At 50.4% G+C, this 17,849-nt stretch overlaps 1 protein-coding gene across 5 annotated transcripts in view; it reads left to right on the top strand.

The window, feature by feature from the left end:
• Positions 1–17,849, top strand: part of LOC144763221 (potassium/sodium hyperpolarization-activated cyclic nucleotide-gated channel 4-like) — a 1,875,862-nt gene that overhangs the window by 1,565,774 nt on the left and 292,239 nt on the right. Inside the window, exon 9 of one of the 5 annotated variants that reach the window (XM_078648613.1) lies at positions 12,034–12,819. The exons of the other annotated variants lie outside the window; for them this stretch is intronic. Coding sequence (XP_078504739.1) covers positions 12,034–12,063 — 30 coding nt within the window. The 3' untranslated portion in view covers positions 12,064–12,819. Of the gene's footprint in view, positions 1–12,033; positions 12,820–17,849 lie in introns of those variants that run through there. 5 annotated transcript variants of the gene reach the window in all.

Genomic DNA, 17,849 nt, shown 5'->3' with positions numbered 1-17,849 from the left:
AATACAGCTGATGCTGACAGGGAACTGTTTCGCACAACCATGACGCTTCAAATGGACAATATGCAAAAGGCGGTAATGGCCCGAGCACCGCAACCCAAGGGGACAAGAAACCCTTCGGTCCACACCCCTCAGGAGTAGCTCTGCAGAAATACGTGGCAGGAGAAGACCCCGACGCGTTTCTCCTGAACTTTGAGCGAGCCGCAAGGGCTTGTGGGTGGCCCGAGGACAAATGGCCCTTCTTCTTGGCCCCATTACTGACAGGAGAGGCCCAGACGGCCTATCCGGTAGCCAACCATTCAGGGACCTCCTCCTACTACGAGGTCAAGGAGGTGATTTTGGACCACTTGGGGATGGACGCGGAGGCCTACAGACTCCACTTCAGGAAAGAAAAAGGGAACACTGGAGAGAATCCTAAAACACTGTACCTAAGAGTCAAGATGGCTGCCGAGAAATGGCTGAGACCGGGAAGCAGGAGCAAGGAAGAAGTAATGACCAGCATCATACTTGAACAGTTCATGGAGGCCTTGCCAAACGGCACCTAGAGGTGGTTAAGACAACACCCGGGTCTGACAGCTGTGCAGGCCATCGAGATGGCAGCTAACTATACCAGGGCTGCCCCCCGAACATTTCCATGGGACAACGATAGAAGCGGCAAGGCCCCCGTACAGCCATCCAAAACGGACAGGAAGAAGACGATCCCTGAGCCACCCAAACCAAGGCCATATCGAATGGACGCACCCTCAATGAAGGGACCTCAATGCTTTGAGTGTGGGGAATGGGGCCATATAGCCAGGATGTGCCCCCACCGAAGACCCACCGAAGAGCCCATGGAGGTTGGCTACATTCCCAAAGCCGTGATGTACACCGCAGAGATGGGTCCCTCTTTCTATGTAAGGGTACAAGTAAATCACAAAAACGTGAAAGCATTACTCGATTCAGGATGTAGGCAGTCAGTCATACAGAAACGACTGCTGCACCCCTCCCAGATAGGACACGACGGTATCGTTCATATTCGATGTGTGCACGGTGACGTAAAACCCTACCCCTTGGCCTGCATAACTCTTCACCCGCACGGTAGGGACCCCTGCTCAGTAAAGGTGGGAGTAGTGGGAACACTGCCGGAGGAGTTGATCATAGGAGTGGACAACCCCGATTTCCTATCCCTGTTTAAAAGAGAACTTAAGGAACACCCCGCGGGAGATTATCTGTCCATAGAACCGTGGGCCCTGGACCGGGGTTTCAAATTCGCTCAGGCCAATGACTCATCCCCGATGAATGCGTGGGAGGCGGCCCACATCGCCCAAACAACCCCGACACACGGGTACCCTAGGTTCAGGATAGAAAAAGACTTACTTTACAGGGAAGGGAAGGAAGGGGAACCCCTACAGCTAGTGGTGCCTACGGAATGTAGGGAACAGATCCTTTTCTACGCCCACACCCACTTAACGGCAGGGCATAGCGGTACTGAGAAAACAACTCAGAACATACTGCGGCTCTTTTATTGGCCAGGCATCTACAAGGAAGCAGAGGCCTACTGCAGACAGTGTGAGGTGTGCCAGAAGAAAAACCTCACCAGACCTCCGGCCGTACCCCTGCAACCACTACCCATAATAGGCAACCCATGGGAAAGGGTAGGGATGGATCTCATCGGACCTCTACCCGCGCACATCACGAGGACACACCTACGCCTTGGTAGTGGTGGACTACAACACAAGGTTCCCGGAAGCCTTCGCCCTCAGCTCCCCTACGACTAAGAACGTGGCAGACAAGCTGGTGGAGCTTTTCTCACGGGTGGGGTTCCCGAGGGAGATCCTAACGGATCAAGGTACTCAATTCGTGTCCCGAATGATGGTAGAAGTGTGTAAGTTGTTGGATCTACGCCACATCCGTGCGTCCGCATATCATCCTCAGACGGATGGCCTCGTAGAGAGGTATAACCGGACGTTAAAGACAACACTAAAGAAGCTATTGAGCACCGAGACAAAGGATTGGGACCGGATGCTACCCCTAGCCCTCTACGTGGTAAGAGCACAAGTACAGAGCAGTTTGGGGTTTTCACCATTCGAGCTCCTCTACGGCCGCCAACCCAGGTCTCTACTCGAAATCACCAGGGAGGCCTGGGAGAGAGAAGAGGCTGCCGAACAGAGAACCCTGCTAGAATACACCCAACAGTTACGATCCCGCCTGGGTAAACTGCGCGACTTGGCGTATTCAAACCTAGAGAAAGCACAAAAAAAACAAAGACGGCTGTACGATAAGGGGAAGAAGTGGAGGACCCTAGAGAAAGGGGATTGGGCACTAGTGCTGCTACCTTCTTCGGCCCAAAAGTTCAGGAGCGAGTGGAAGGGGCCCTACAAGGTCATTGACACTATAGGGCGGACGACGTATAGACTACAGATGTCCCCTAATAGGAAACAGACCTTTCACATCAATCTCCTCAAACGGTGGATAGGACAACCACCCAGGAATGCCAATCTGGCTCTTCCGTCTAGTAGCACCAAGTCAACCTTGGAACACCTTCCTGTGAATACTGAATTGCCTGAGGGACAAAGACAGGAACTGTTAGACACTTTTCGGCCTTTCTCCCCGTTGTTTTCAGACTCCCCAGGGTGTACCCATATGGCAGAGCATCAAATAAATACCAAGGTAGGACAGTTAATCAAACAGAGGGCCTATCGTATACCAGCCGCAAAAAGGGCCGACGTGAGGAAGGAGGTGCAGGACATGCTCAGACTAGGAGTGATAAGACACTCAAAGAGCAACTGGGCGTCCCCCATAGTCATGGTCCCTAAACCCGACGGGTCGACCCGTTTTTGTATGGACTTTCGTGCCTTGAACTCTATTTCATCCTTCGACGCGTTTCCCATACCACGAGTGGATGAATTGATAGAACGGATAGGGGAAGCACGTTATATCACAACATTCGACCTGACCAAAGGGTATTGGCAGGTGCCCTTAAGGGAAGGGGACCGACACAACACGGCCTTCGCAACGGAAGACGGGCTCTTTGAGTTTAACGTACTCCCTTTCGGCTTACATGGAGCCCCGGCTACGTTCCAGCGGTTAATGACCTCAGTGCTGGCGCCACACAACAGGTATAGTTCAGTGTACCTCGACGATATCGTCGTCTTTAGCTCTTCTTGGGAAGAACACCTGAGACACATAAGCAGCGTCCTAACCGCCCAACAGGCTGCAGGACTGCATATCAATGCGAAGAAGTCAAGAGCGGCTTTTCCCAAAGTGAAGTACCTGGGGTTTATGCTGGGGGAAGGCGTTATAGCCCCACAGGAGGAGAAGATCAGAGCCATAACAGGGACTCCATTTCCATCGACTAAGAGGGAACTGAGGGCTTTTCTGGGCCTTATCGGGTACTATAGACGCTTTATAAAGAACTTCGTGGCCCTCTCCACCCCACTAACAGATCTCCTGCAGAAACAGGTCCGAAACAACCTTCCGAGCCCACCCTCTGAGGAAGCCTGTACAGCCTTCCAGGGGTTAAAGGATGCTATCACTTCAAGCCCGATCCTGATTCCCTCGGACTTTGAGAAAACCTTTATCCTGGCCACGGACGCGTCCGATACCGGCATAGGTGCGGTGCTGTCCCAAGAAGGGGCAGACGGCATGGAACATCCTGTCCTGTTCATAAGCAGGAAACTCCACCCCAGGGAACAGAAGTATCCCACGGTGGAGAAGGAGTGCCTGGCAATCCGTTGGGCTGTTGATAAACTGCGATATTACTTAGAAGGAAAGGCATTCGTCCTCCATTCCGATCACGCCCCATTGCAGTGGATGCACAGAAACCATACCCAGAATGCAAGGATCCTACGATGGTTTTTATTTCTTCAGCCTTTTGCCTTCAAGGTGATACATAGGAAAGGAATAGACAACGGGAACGCAGACTTTCTTTCCAGGATGCCTATTCTCCCCAATCGGGCGAATCCTGGTGGGGAGGGGTGTAACGATGTAGGAGTAGGGAAACGTATCGCTCAGGACTGGTGGAGGCCTTACCCTGCTGACCCTACCCCACCTCCTTCTTTCCAGAACGACAGATGGACGGGTGGTCCGATCGACCCCGAAGAAGAGGACGAACTCAGCGGCCCCTTTAAATGGGCGTCACTAACCGAGGAGGAGGAACCACCCCCTGATGACGTCAGCGAGACCGGATTGGTAAAGAGGGAGGAAGTAATGTACTCGAGGTGTGTGTTCACCCCGGAGGAGCGGAAGGCGGAAGGAACAACGGAGAAGAGCAGAGAAGAAGGAGAGAGAACCGACCCGAAGGAACATCGCGGGGAAGACGGAGAGCGAGAGAGGGAAGGAGAGCCAGGAGGCCAACGACCCCGTGAACCGCCGTGCCACACTCCCGAGGGAGGAGTGTGGCTGTCACAGGTACGGCGACGTTGGGCAGCCTGGGTGGGGAGCCGGAGTGCTCGTGTGTAGATATTGTAAAAACCCCTGTTCGTCGTTTTCCCCTGTGGCTACATTCCTTGCCTCCATTCCCCTTTTCCTCCCCTGTGCCTCAACCCTCCTACCCTTCACCCCTCGTTCACAGTGCACTGTACAAAGTGAGAGCACTTCACGTTGGGTCTATCCTCACATACCCCGGGCCCCCAGGTGCACTGTCTCCAAGAGGACTTGATCTAACGGCCTTTCATTGTGACCTAAGTGTTAGGATGTAGTCTATACTATGGTACCAGCCTTTCAGAACTGTATGCATCACATCAATAGGTCTGGCTGTAAAGTTGTCTGTAAAATCATGCACAAGTAGTTTAACTTTCACAATGGTGTGTTGTGTTTCATAATAGCTCACATCAAGGCACATGTAGGATGGCCCCTGGCTAAGTGATATTAGAGGGCTAGCTTAGTCAGTGTAGGTCATGACCAGCGTTTAGGATAGTCAAAAGATGACTAGAAAAGTGTGTATTCATGTCTTTGTAGTGTTTAACATGTGAGAAGTACATGGCTCGCATACTGGCAGTGGCCTATCCAAAGCTTGATGGGCAGTTGAGGGCCCACCAGCAGCTACAAAAGGGTGAGTCCTGGCCAGAGCTATATGTGTTATATTGCTAACTTTCTGTGTTAAAGGGAGGTACTTACCCATCAATATTGGGGGTGGCCCATGTGTGATGCACAAGAAGAGTTTTTGGTTGTGTAGGTCTGGTAGTAGGTGCATGCAGATGTGCTTTGCCTATTGTCTTTCTGACCAGGAACATAGTAGAGTCCAGTCCACTACCAATTTACTGTCTCGTGCAGGCACATGGGTTTGTAAAATGATGAATCATGTCATGTTGTTTGGTGTTGTGGATTACAATTGTGCCAAATATGCCACGTGTCTTCCCTGTGTAAGGCGTGATGCTCACTTTCTACTGTGTATCATGTGATGGTGGCCCTTTTACAGATAGCCTTTAGACTGCCTTCAACGATCCCCCTCAGATATAGTTCTCGGGGCTGCAGGGCCGCTCCTGGTTCGTCTCACGTGAGCTGTGTTTGGCCTGCTCGTATTTTCACTGCGGGGCCACCGCTGCAATTACTCGGCCCCCGTCACTCCTGGGGCCACAGAGAGGTTCTCCTCTACAGTCGCCGGTCCCCAGGTGGAGCGTTGTGCGCAGACAGGCACCTCTTGTCAATCTATCTGGGCTCCGTCGGGATAGGCCAAAGCAGCGGCCGAAGCCGCGGCCTCGCGTAGTTCACTCCTGGTGTGCCGCCGCACTTCCTTCGGCGGGACAGCTGGCGAGGACCCGGTCTGCGGAGCATCACCGGGTAATGTCTCCAATCAGCCCCAAACTCGGACGATATATTTTGCCGGACACCACCGCACAGCATAGAGGGCACCGGGACGTAAATCGGGCCAGCGGGAAACAGGAAATACAGGAAAGTTTGGGAGTGGCCCTCCCAATCCACTTTTTTAATGCAAAGGTTTTCTCCAGGGTGGTAGGGGATGCTCGGCTGGCAGTTCCTCTCAGTCTGCCTCTAGCAGAGGCCATCCTTCACAGAGAGGACAGTGGCAGGACTCTTCACGTTTCGGAGGATTCTATCCCACCATAAGCCCATCACGTCACAGAGAACAGTGCAACAGCCCGCACGGCGCAGATCCGCCACCTCAGATGGTGAGTGCCTTAATAGTTTTATGCTATTACTTGGGGGTTGAGCTTGCTCAGTTCATAGACAACTGATTGGCCTTAACGGCCGATGCCTGGGTACTGCAGACCGTACAAGGGTTTTACATGGAGTTCTATGTGCCCCGTCCAGAGGTCCTTGTCCCGCCCTATAATTTTCTCCGGCTAGGAGGCTGTTCTTATTCAACTGGTGGTGCAGAAGCTACTGGCCAAAGGGGTAATTTGCTGATCCACCCCACATCTGTTTTTTTAAAAGCAATCTGTTCTTGGTTCAGAAGCAGGACAGGGGTCGGCACCCGGTTATAAATGTCCGGGAATTCAACAAGTGGTTTTTCTAACGCCCTTCAAGATGGAGTGGATTCATCACCTCCATGACCTTCTTGTCCCAACGATTGAATGGTCCATCTAGACCTCAAGGACATGTACCTAACAGTCCCAATTTTACTAACGCATCAACGGTTTCTCCAGTTCCAATGGCGAAACCAAACTTTCTAGTTCACCTTGCTTCCTTTCAGCCTTGCGTCACCATCATGGTGTTTCACCAAGGTTCTGCGCCCAGTAGTGGAACACCTGCAAGCACAGAACCTGTGAACGATCGTGTACCTGGATGACATGTTGTCATGGACCAGTGCCCTCTGTCCCTTTACCTCCATCTGTCCACAGCAGTAGAGTTACTCTAGTGACTGGCTTTTTTCATAAACCAAGCAAAATCCAGGCTTGTGCACTCTTGGATGATCACCTTTTTAGGGTTTGTTATTGACTCAGAGGAGGCCATGCTGTGCCTGCCATCCAGGAAAATTATGAAGATTCAACACGAAGTACGGCGGACGTTGGTGAGTCCACAGACCTTGCCAGGGCAGTAGGAATCTTATTGTTCTTGATCCAGGCCATTTTTACAGGTCCCCTGCTTTTTCGGGCCTTTCAGCAGCTCAAGGCTTCCCACTTGTTCCGCAGACTAACTTACACCCAGTGGGTTCTACTGTCTAAAGATGCAAAAGAGGAGCTCAACCAGTGGCTTTCCGACATGGAAGCATGGAACCGGCGGGTCATTTTAGGCTTTCAGCCAGATCTCATAATTAAATCGGAAGCCAGCGATTTGGGCTGGGGGGCCCATTGTGGACAGTTCACCAGCGCCGGCTTGTCTGCCAAGGAACAGCCACTCCATATAAATGTCTTGAGTTTATTTCAAGTTCCTTTGTGGTCCAGTGTTAGACCAAGGAAGGACCAAGCACAATCTTGTGTCTTGCTCAAGATGGACAATGTGGCCGTGGTCCACAACATCACTCATCTGGAGGGCATGTGTCCAAAGCCCTGGTGGATCGCGCCAAGAACTTCTGGGAGTACTGTCTGGAGCATCAGGTCTCGGTGACAGCAGAACACCTCTCTGGGTCAGCCAACCAGGTGGCGGATTGGCAATCCGTCACCTTTGGTATTCGAGTCTCTGCATATTGTTTCCTCTGATGTTCCAGTCCCTTCTCTTACTTTGGGGCCCCTAAACAACCTACCTGCTTGTGTCACGTCAGCTTCCCCAGTACTTCAGCTGGAAACTAGATTCAAGGGCAGTGACACCTGGTGTCTTTCTCCAAGATTGTTTGAGGGAACAAGGTTACCCATTTTCCCCGTTTGCCATGATCCTGAGGCTGAAAATTCAGATGCGCCGACTGAAGGCGAATTTGGTGGTGATTACCCTAGTGTGGAAGTCGCAACTGTGGTTTCCAGTTCTGATGGAAATTTTCTGGGCTTCTCCAATCCATCTACGCCTTTCGCCTCCCCTCCTCAGGGACCCAGCCGACAATCCTCACCCCCTGGTGCTCAGTGACAGGCTCCTGCTTATGGCCTAGATGGCAAGTCTCGGGCCTTTAAAGAAGCGCGACTGACCTCCATTCCTGAGCATGGGCAGACAGTATGGTTAAGAGATACTGCTCGCCTGGTCTCAATGGATGAGTTGGTATCTGGAATGGTGTCTGGATCCCATGGTGGCATACATTGTCCAGGTCCTCAACTTCCTAGCTTCACTGGCATCAGAGAGCCTGGCTTACCACTCCATCAGTACCTTCCACTCAGCGATCTTGGCTGGGCATGCTGCATTTGTGGGTCTTCCTGTTGGGGAATATCCGTTGGTCAGGAAATCGCTTCGGGGAGTCCGACTATCCCTCTCGCTGGAACCTAGGTACTCCATCCTCAGGGATTTGAATAAGGTTTTGAAACTTTTGTCGGAGTGGCCAAGAAACAAGTATCTCTTGCGTAAGCAACTGTTGGCCAAGTTGGCCATGCTTTTGTGTCTGATCTCTTGCAGGAGAGTGTCGGATGTCAGAGAGCTGGACGTTCCAGTTCTGTACTTCACTCCAGAAGGAGTTACCTTCCATGTGACTGAACACACCAAATGCCAGTCTCGGGTGATTTCTTACTCGGCTTTCCTAGAAGCACCCAGGTGGTGCATGATGCAGTGCATTAAGGCCTATGAGGCCTTGATGGCGGAACTGTGGCCCCACAGGGAGAAGCAGTTGCTGATTGCGCTAAGGAAACCTTACAGGGCAATCTCATCCCCAACCATAGCGAGATGGGTTTGGTGAATCATGCTGGAGGCTGGCATTAAAATCAACGTTTTTGGCGCTCATTCAGCGTGAGTGGCAATGACCTCAAAATCCTTTTTTTTGGGAGCACGCTTGGAGGATATTTTAAATGCCGCGTACTGGTCGTCTGATTCAACCTTCAAGTGCTTCTACTTTAAGCCAGTCCCCTCCTTTGCGGCTCTCGTCGGAGACAAGCTAGACTAATCCTCACCTCCTTGTCCTGACATAGAGTGAAAAATGTTCTAGCTTTCGTAACGGAGATTTTCAATTCTATTAAGGACACAGAGGTGAGGAATAGCCCTCCCACACTGATGAATCATGACCAGCCCTGGTTTTTTGGGAACTACGTCTTGGCTTGAGTAAATGATTTCCCTGATTTCTACAATGATCTGTTTCTTACTTATGCTTGTTTCTTGTTGATGGTTGCTGATTTGTTTCCAGGTGTTCATGGATGTCACCCAGAAACCGGTCCCAGGATGCTTGTTTCCGGCTCAGGGAAGACCTGGCTTGGCAGTTCGGGCTGGACTGTTCCCATGAGGCACTGGGTCAAGACTGATTTGTGTAGAGCTGGGTCTGAACTAAGGTGACAAAGTGAGCTAAAGAACGATGATGGATTCAACCCAGCTCCATAACTGGGGGTGAGTGTCTGAAAAGTTTCAGCGCTCTGGTCATCCTCTCCTTGTGTTTGCATTGTTCACCCTAAGTTGGCAGGGTATGCCCAGCTGTGGGTCCCTTGCTAACTTTGCCACTGGATTCAAGCTAGCCTGACTGATGAAATGAGTTACCCAGAAACCGGTCCCAGGATGCTGGTTTTCCGGTTAAGGGAAGACCTGGCTTGGCAGTTTGGGCTGGACTGTTCTCATGAAGCACAGGGTCAAGACTTAATTGCATATAGCTGGGTCTGAACTGAGACGGCAAAGCTAAAGAATGATGAAGGATTCAACCCAGATCTGTGACTGGGTGTGAGTTTCTGAAAAGTTTCAGCGCTCGGTCCATCATACCTTGTGTTCAATTAATGGACATCATATACCAGGCCAACTTCTCACATTGGTGTGCAGCATTTGAGATTCAAGCCGTATTGTTTTACCAGATATATCTTTGTATTGATTAACTGAAAACCACTAGGTACATATACAACTAGCTTGGAATAAGTAAGTTCTACTGAACTTAGGGTTGGGTAAGCCAAGGGTCTAGCACACCCTTTCTCCAACCTCAGAGAGTTTAGTTTCCACTAGGTTAGGTAGGTGCAACACCTCACCACACTTAGTATGTCTTCGAAAGGAGATACCGGTGGCTCTCTGCCATCTAGATACAGTGAGCTTTCATTCCAAGAATTCAAATCCCTGTGTGCCTCTAGAAAGCTGAAGACAGGGTGATGTGCCAACACTCAATGTCTAATAGAGATGTTACTTCTTGATGAACTTAGGAAGACCCCTGGGTCAGAGGAACAGGAGAGAATGGGTAGGATAGGCAATGAAGACAGGGCAGGAGTTGACACCTTTTATGATCTAGACTCAAACCCTGGCCAGGAGGACCAAGATGGATCCCACCTGGATAAAGCACATATTCATTGAGGTGATAGAGAAGGCCAAGAAGGCCCCTTCTTCACCCCTCCTGGAAGAGTGCAGAGTTTACCAAGGATATCTAAATCTCTCTCTGTAGAGTCTAATCACTCAGGACAGTCTTTAGGGACCTCTGTATCTAGTAAGAGGGACCACTCTTATGACAGGGAGTACCAATTTCTGGTATTCGAGAAAGCTAAGCTAACATCCCCCAGTGTGGTGATACCAATTCTATCCCAGTGCCAGAAGCCCTCAAGTGGGGCAGTATGATATAGCCATCATACACCGCTAACTGGGTCAGTTGTGTAAGCTTACCTGTGAAGCGCCATGTTCTGATGACTGTCGCAGTCAAGTCTGAAAGGTAGTGGGTTGTCATAAAGCAGTCCCGGGATTAGCATCCAACCTCCAGACCTGAGCGAGAAATTTCCAGATGAGATGTTGGGTTGTCCCACCCTCCAGTCAACCAGTCATTATCTAGCTTGCCCAATACTAAAGTTGAACATCTGCCATTCCTATCCCTCAGTCGCAGACCAATTTTATACATTTTTCCAGCACTAGGTGGTGACTGACCCAGAGAAAGGCCCTGATAGAGGATGTAATATTGAGGAACCATCGGCCTGGGAATGTCAAATGAGAAATGTTGGAGGGTGTACGGGAATCTGGGAAGAACCATGATTTTAAAAGGAGCCACTCTTACCATTATGTTAAGTGGAAGCTTTCCCCATCTACGAAAGTCCTGGTTCATTTTGGTGAGCAGCGGTGAGAGGTTGAAACTCCTGGTACGGTCTGGGTTAATAGAGATGTGTACCCCCACGTATTTATAACGTAGGGCCATATGTAGGAAGCCTAATTGCTCTTGCAAATGCTGAAATTTGCGATCTCAATTAGGGCAGTGTGCTATGTAGCACACAAAAACCCACATGCAAAATAAGGAATCGCAAAATTTGTGATTCCTTATTTTGCTATTGCATTTAAGGGATCGCAAATTGCGATTCATTAAATGCAATGTAGGAAGCACACAAGTTGTGCGACTTTTGGCTTAAGGAATCGCAAAATACCACCAACTTCTGGTTGGTGGTATTTTGTGATTTCTTTGGAAAATTCACTTTTTGGCATTTTTCAAAGTGCCATGTGGGTCACATACATGCCCTTAGGGCATGTATGTGGGCCACATGTGCACACATGTCAATTTCAGGGAGCAAAAGGGTGTCCTATTGACACCCTTACAACCCTGAAATTTCAATTAGAGAATCGCAAATTGAGAATGTCTTTCCACTCATTCTTATGGGCCTTCTAGCCCATAGGAATGAATGAGAACGTATTGCTGGAGCAAGGATTCGTACGTAATGCGACTTGCTTGTTTTCAGTCCTATCAACACAACGTTAATGTACTAATCAACATGTTTTGTCCTATTAATATTGCATTACATGACATCTAGGTGAAGCTTGCATATGTGCCTTTACTAACTATAATCCGCTTGCACTAAAATGGCTGCTGCTACGCGGGGTTTTCTTATTGCACATGTGTCTGTCACACTCACATGACATGACGTACTTCTGCTTTGAAGGGAATCTTTTGCTTCTGCGCACTAGAACTAAGATGGCTGCTCTATGTCCTCACATACAAGTAGCTTGCACTGCTGCTTTTGCCAAGCTGTACGTGCTGCCTAATTTATAACGCAATAGTTAAAAATAAAGTAATGGGAATAGAGTAGAGATAAGTGGCATACAGTGCATTCATGTATTCTTTGTTCTAAAACTGTTTATTTTCTGCTTTACTATCAGCTCGTGTTTGGGCCTGAAATGTATCTGTGACTCCATTTTGAAACCCACACCGCGCATGTGCAAAGTTTGCAAGAAAAGTCAAGCTGTGGCATTGAACTTATGCCAGATACTGTCCTACCAGATGATGTTCATGAGAGCGTGAACTCTCAACCCCACAAGAAGAAGCTGGACTGTACAAGCATACATGCATGGGAAAATAAATTGATGGGCAGCAACGCAAACATTAACATTCATTCTAAAACTTTCATTTTGGTATGGTGTGATGACCTCTCCTCATTCTTTTGTACAATCTAAATTTGAGATCCTTACACTTGCAACATTGGGGGGTGGTACACTGACCTGGAAAATAGTATAACCAGGGTAGGCTTAGCTAGTTAATTTGTCCGACTTGTCCGAATAGCTGACCTGTCTCTGACCCAACGCACTCAATAGGTGATCAGGAGCAGAGGTGCTGGCGGAGCCCTCTGTCATAAGGATCAAAACCCAGAACGGGGTTTGAGAGCTTAAGTGCTGGCGAAACACTTTGTAGGAGTGATCGATAATTCTTACCGGGTTCTGGCTGTTAGCTGCAGAGAGGGAGTAACGCAGGCATTGCAACTTTAACTGCGGGTGCTGGTCTTAACCCTTGGTGGTCCTGTCCTGATCCAATTTGGCTTTACCTGTCCTGATTCTGATCTACACCTGCTTGCCTTTATGGTGCCTGCACTATCGGGGTTCTGTTCTTTAAACTGACCCGTGGCCAGGGTTAGTTCTTCACACCATTCTAGGTAAATATACTAAGTGGGTATGTCATTGTACTGTTTCCTTCTTTCTTCTCACCCTAATGTCAAATGCGTAAAGATTGCTTCATAAAATCTCTGCATATTTTCATTCTAATCGTTATTTCCCTAATTGAGAATTTTCTATTGTTCAATGCTTGGATTATCACATTTAAGAAATTTAGATAAAGAGTTTAAACCTTTCCCGAGTTTGTGGTTATTATATGAGTGCAGATGTTTTATTCTACTTATTATTCTAACTCATTTGATCCCTTAGGACTTTCGGTATTGATGACAAGGATTGGTAAGTAAGCATGGGCGGATCTAGCGGATCTCGCGTACGCGAAGTTGCGGATTTACGGATTCGCAATCCGCGAAGATACGCGAACTCTAGCGGATTTGCGGATTTTCCCGTTTTTTGTGTTGGCGCGCGTTCGCGCCGATTTTGGGACAAGTTCGCAATTACGAACTTACTTTTCGGCTCGCAACGGCCGCGACTATGTTGTTTCTACGTCTGGTTTATCATCACAGGTTCACAGCACCCTCTGTTTCACCACTGCCACCCTCTGGGACACCCATGCCACCCTCTGGTACATCCTCACTGCCACCCATTAGGTTTATTTATCACTGTAGATTATGGTGGTTGAAAAAAGCAAGCACACCTGCCCTTCTTCAACTGCCATCAATTAATTTGTGGGTCATTAATGTGTCAGTAATTTTGAAAGTTCCAGTCTGGCTGGCACCTGCTTCCTTCCTTATCTGTAATTTGCTTGTTGTTGCAGTGAAATTTTTTTTCACAGGACCTTTATGGTCTACTTGTAGCTATTCTATGAGCCTGCTGTTTGGGTCATAGCAGGGTCATAGAATAGTTGCAAACTCTGAAGGGGCCCCTCAGGAAGCACTACCTTGAATGTTACTAATGTTAAGTTTGAACTTTTGCACCTGCTCATTGCTTTCAGTTTAGCTAAAATCGTTTTTTCTGCAATTTCGCGCGTTTTTGGGGCGCGAATCCGTGCGAGATCGATTTCGGAAGCCGCGAATACGTGCGAATACAAAATTGTTTTTTTTGCGACGTGTATGTTCGCGTGCTTTTGCGCGTGTTCGCGAGGCGCTTGTAGCTATACGTTTGCCAAGTTACCCTAGCGGTCGTACATAGGCGCGGCCATCTTGTTTGCGTGACGTAATTCCGTTTCCGGCCGCTATGTGTAATCTCGCAAAGTGTGCTGCTCGCTAGTACAATTTCGCGCGTGCTCGCGAGGAAAATCTCGCGCGAACTTACCCAAGCGGTCGTGAACGGGCGCGGCCATCTTGTTTCTCATTCATTGCTATGGTTCTGGGCATGCTTTCTCTATCCTCTCTCAATCTCTGCCATCCTTTGCTTGTTTGAAGTTTATTTGATCTAATTTTACTTATTATCTATCCCTCTATTTTTCTAGCTCTATATTTTTGTGTTTTCTGCTGCTTTTAGTTACTTTTAAACTACTTTTTTAAACTCTTTTCTTTTCTTCTTCACTATTCTATTTCTTGTTTATCATTTAACTGTATTTCTGCCCAGACCATGGTAAAGGGAGCCGGGAAGCACCCTGAGAAGGGGAAGGGTCCCGCACCCCGTGCCCGCCTCCCGTGCGGGCGTTTGAGGGGGGAGCAAGTGGTCCCGCGGGAGATCTTCAGCGCGGAGGAAGTGGCGGCACTCATCTTCCACGTCCAGCGCCGCCTCCCCAAGACGATCCTGGGAGGCGGCAAGATCGCGACTGGCTATGGCATCCGGGAGCGCCGCAAGCGGTGGGAGAAGGTGTGCCGGGCCATGTATAAGCTCTCTGGGGTCCGGCGCACATATAACCAGGCCACCCACCGCTGGACCGATGTCATGGACCGGGAGCGGGACTTGCTGGACGCGCTCGGCGTAGAGGTCCCCGGGTTTGGTGAGTAGTAGTAGCTATTCATTTACTACTCTGTTTTATCCGGCTCTGTTATTTGCAAATCTTTGTTCTTTACCAAGAGCAATAATGCTGCCGATTACATTGAGGTAAATTATATTTCAAAATCTTCTATGCATTTCAGGTGCACTGCTCTCCTTCTCAGTAGCCTTGCTTGCTACTATGCTTCTTTGTTTTGTTTTTTTTTTTTATTTAAATTTGTTTTTATTGTTGCAGTAAAGTATTTCAGTACAGAAGAAGCAGACCGCCGGCGTGGCTTCAACATTCAGCCACGTACAGCTATGTGTGCAACGTTTTTCTTGCTATATAAAACTGGTATACATAAACATGACTTCGGTGAATCAGTGCATTACAATCTTGTAAAGGCTCCTGTAGGCTGAAAGGTAACGGGACGGTATCGCCATAGGGGCGATGAATAAGAACAGATGGGTACTTTCATGCCGTTACAGCGCCGGATCTAGATCTGTACTGTGCACACAGCAGTGTTACCAGTGACCAGGGGGGTAACGAAACTGTGGGAGGGAAGCATGTAGGCGCTAGCAGGGTCTGAGTCGGGAGATAATGGCGGCGGGTGTCATGGGAGGGGGGGGGGGGGAAGAAACCCATGGATGGCCGGACCTGCGAGAGGTCGCTTAGGATATAGGGGGTTATTGGGGTCCGATTCTGGGGTGGCTCACTTCCGGTGAAGGCTACTGGTCGTCTCGGGTGGGGGGAGGGGAAGGGTCAGGCGGGTCTCCAGCCTGCGTGGACTGGCGGAAGCTGTGGAGGAGCATGGCCCATTCCATGGAGATGGGAAGCTTGCGCGCGCCTTTGGCTTCTTCTTCCCTTAAAGCGTCTTCCTCCGCTGCCGCCCATTTTTTAACTGCCCCCTGCCAGTGTGCTATGGGGGGACCCTCTGGGGAGCGCCAGCGCATGGTTATACATCTATTGGCTAGTAGGAGCGCTAAGGACACGAAGCGCCTATGCACCGGCTTACGTTTAGAGATGTGGAGGATGCCTAATGCACTGGATTCCCAGGTGGCTAGTGTAGTGAGACCCGTGAGTTCCAGCAGTGTGTTGTGTACCTCCTGCCAGAAAGATTGGAGATTGGGACAGTCCCAAAACATGTGACGGAAGTTCGCAGCTGGGGAACAGCATCTGGGGCACAGGAATGGCGTGGAGGGGTAGTATTTCTGTAATCGCGCTGGGGTGAGATATGCCCTGTGTAATATATAATATTGAATATTTTTGAAGCGGGCATTTCTAGAAACACGCTTAGGGGCCTCAAGAGCTTTAGTCCACTCCGAGTCGTGTAGATCACGACCTATGTCCTCCTCCCAAGTGGCTCGCAGGGTCGTCAGGGGGGTGAATGAGAGTTCCCGGATGGATTTGTATAGCCATGTGACCAGGTGGCGACCCACCCCCATATGTAGGATAGTATGTATTACTGGATGCGTGTCTGGCTCGCCATTTTGGAGATTGAAATGGGGTCGGTATCCATCGAGCAGTTGCCTATACCTGAGGAACTGGCCTGGGGGGAGCCCGTATTCAGCGACCAGGCGGTCCAGCGGTTTCAGTTGACCCTCCTCGAGGAGTGATCCTAGATCTGTGATGCCACAGCGGGACCAGTCGGCGAGTAGTGGGGCCGCAAAGTAGGAATCCTGCTTGGGGCCGCCTATCAGGGGCAGCAGCGGGGAGTATGGGGGTCTAGCGGGAGACAGCCGGTGAATCCGCAGCATACATCGGCGCGCTACCGTCACCTGGAGGGGGTAAGTGCGCCGCGGTTTGGTGCCCGGGAGGAGCAGACGGGTGAGTTCCGGAGTCACGATTCTACCGGTAGGGGTAACCGTCTCCTGAGGGTAGCGGTCCGCCGTCCAGTAGGACAGCCACTGGAGCTGTGCTGCGAGGAAATATGCCTCGAAGGATGGAGCTCCGAGTCCCCCCTGTGTGGTGGGGAGTTGAAGTGTTTTCAGGGCGACTCTGTGGCGGCCCGCTCCCCAGATGAGAGTTCCTAAGAGGGAATCAACGTCGCGGAAGAAGGATCTGGGTGGTATCACCGGCAGGTTTGTGAACTGATAGAGGAGCCGGGGGAGCATCACCATTTTAGCAAGGGCTATCCGTCCAATCGGGGCCAGTGGCAACTTATTCCAGAAGGCGATCGTCGGGCGCAGATTCTCGAGCACCTTGCGGTGATTGCCCTCAAAGATGTCCGCCGGAGAATGGTATAAGCGGACGCCGAGGTATCGGGGAGCCTCCGTGGACCATGAAAGCCTATGCGGTCCAAGGTCTATGTCTCGGGGGGGTAGGTCCGGGTGTAGGGGGTAAACCGTGGACTTGTCCCAGTTGACCTGTAGACCCGAGGCAGTTGCAAAGTCCGCCAATGTGGCCCCTATGGGGGTTAGGTCCATTTCAATGTCTCGGACAAATATGAGGAGATCATCCGCGTACATGGACACACAGTGGGTCCCGTCTGCGAGCGGCACTCCCCAGTCCATCCCCCCTTGACGCAGTCGAACCGCCAGCGGCTCGACCGCTAGCGCGAACAGGAGGGGCGATAGGGGGCAACCTTGTCTTGTGCCTCGTCGGACTGCAAACGCCGGCGAGATACGTTTCCCGATACGAACTCGAGTAGTGAGGTCGGTGTATAGGAGGCGGGTGTATGCCAGGAGCGTCGGGCCGAGATTGAGGCGCCGCAGGACCGAAAATAGGTAGGGCCAGGTGAGGGTGTCAAACGCCTTCTCTAGGTCCATAATGAGGCAGGCAGCGCGGGGAAATCTGTCGCGTACCTGATCTTGGATATGGAAGACCCGGCGGAGGTTCTGGGAGGTATTCCTCCCGGGAACGAAGCCGCATTGGTCGGGGTGGACCAGCGGGCGTATGACCTGTGCATAACGATCAGCTAGGATCTTCCCCAGGATCTTACAGTCGGCCGACAGGAGTGTGATAGGTCGGTATGACCCCATGTGCAGTGGATCCCTGTGGGGCTTAGGAAAGGTGACAATCACGGATTCCCGTAGCGACTGGGGTAGTTTCCCCGAGTGGAGTGACGCCCCGAACACCCGTGATAGACGGGGAACCACCAGGGAAGAGAATGTTGCGTAGTATTCTAGTGGGAAGCCGTCCAATCCTGGTGCTTTATTTC

This window comes from Lissotriton helveticus, chromosome 6 (genome assembly GCF_964261635.1).
Source record: "Lissotriton helveticus chromosome 6, aLisHel1.1, whole genome shotgun sequence".
NCBI classification, from domain to species: Eukaryota; Metazoa; Chordata; class Amphibia; order Caudata; family Salamandridae; genus Lissotriton; species Lissotriton helveticus.
Note: the sequence above shows the minus strand (reverse complement) of the source record. Positions and strands in the feature narration are given on the sequence as shown.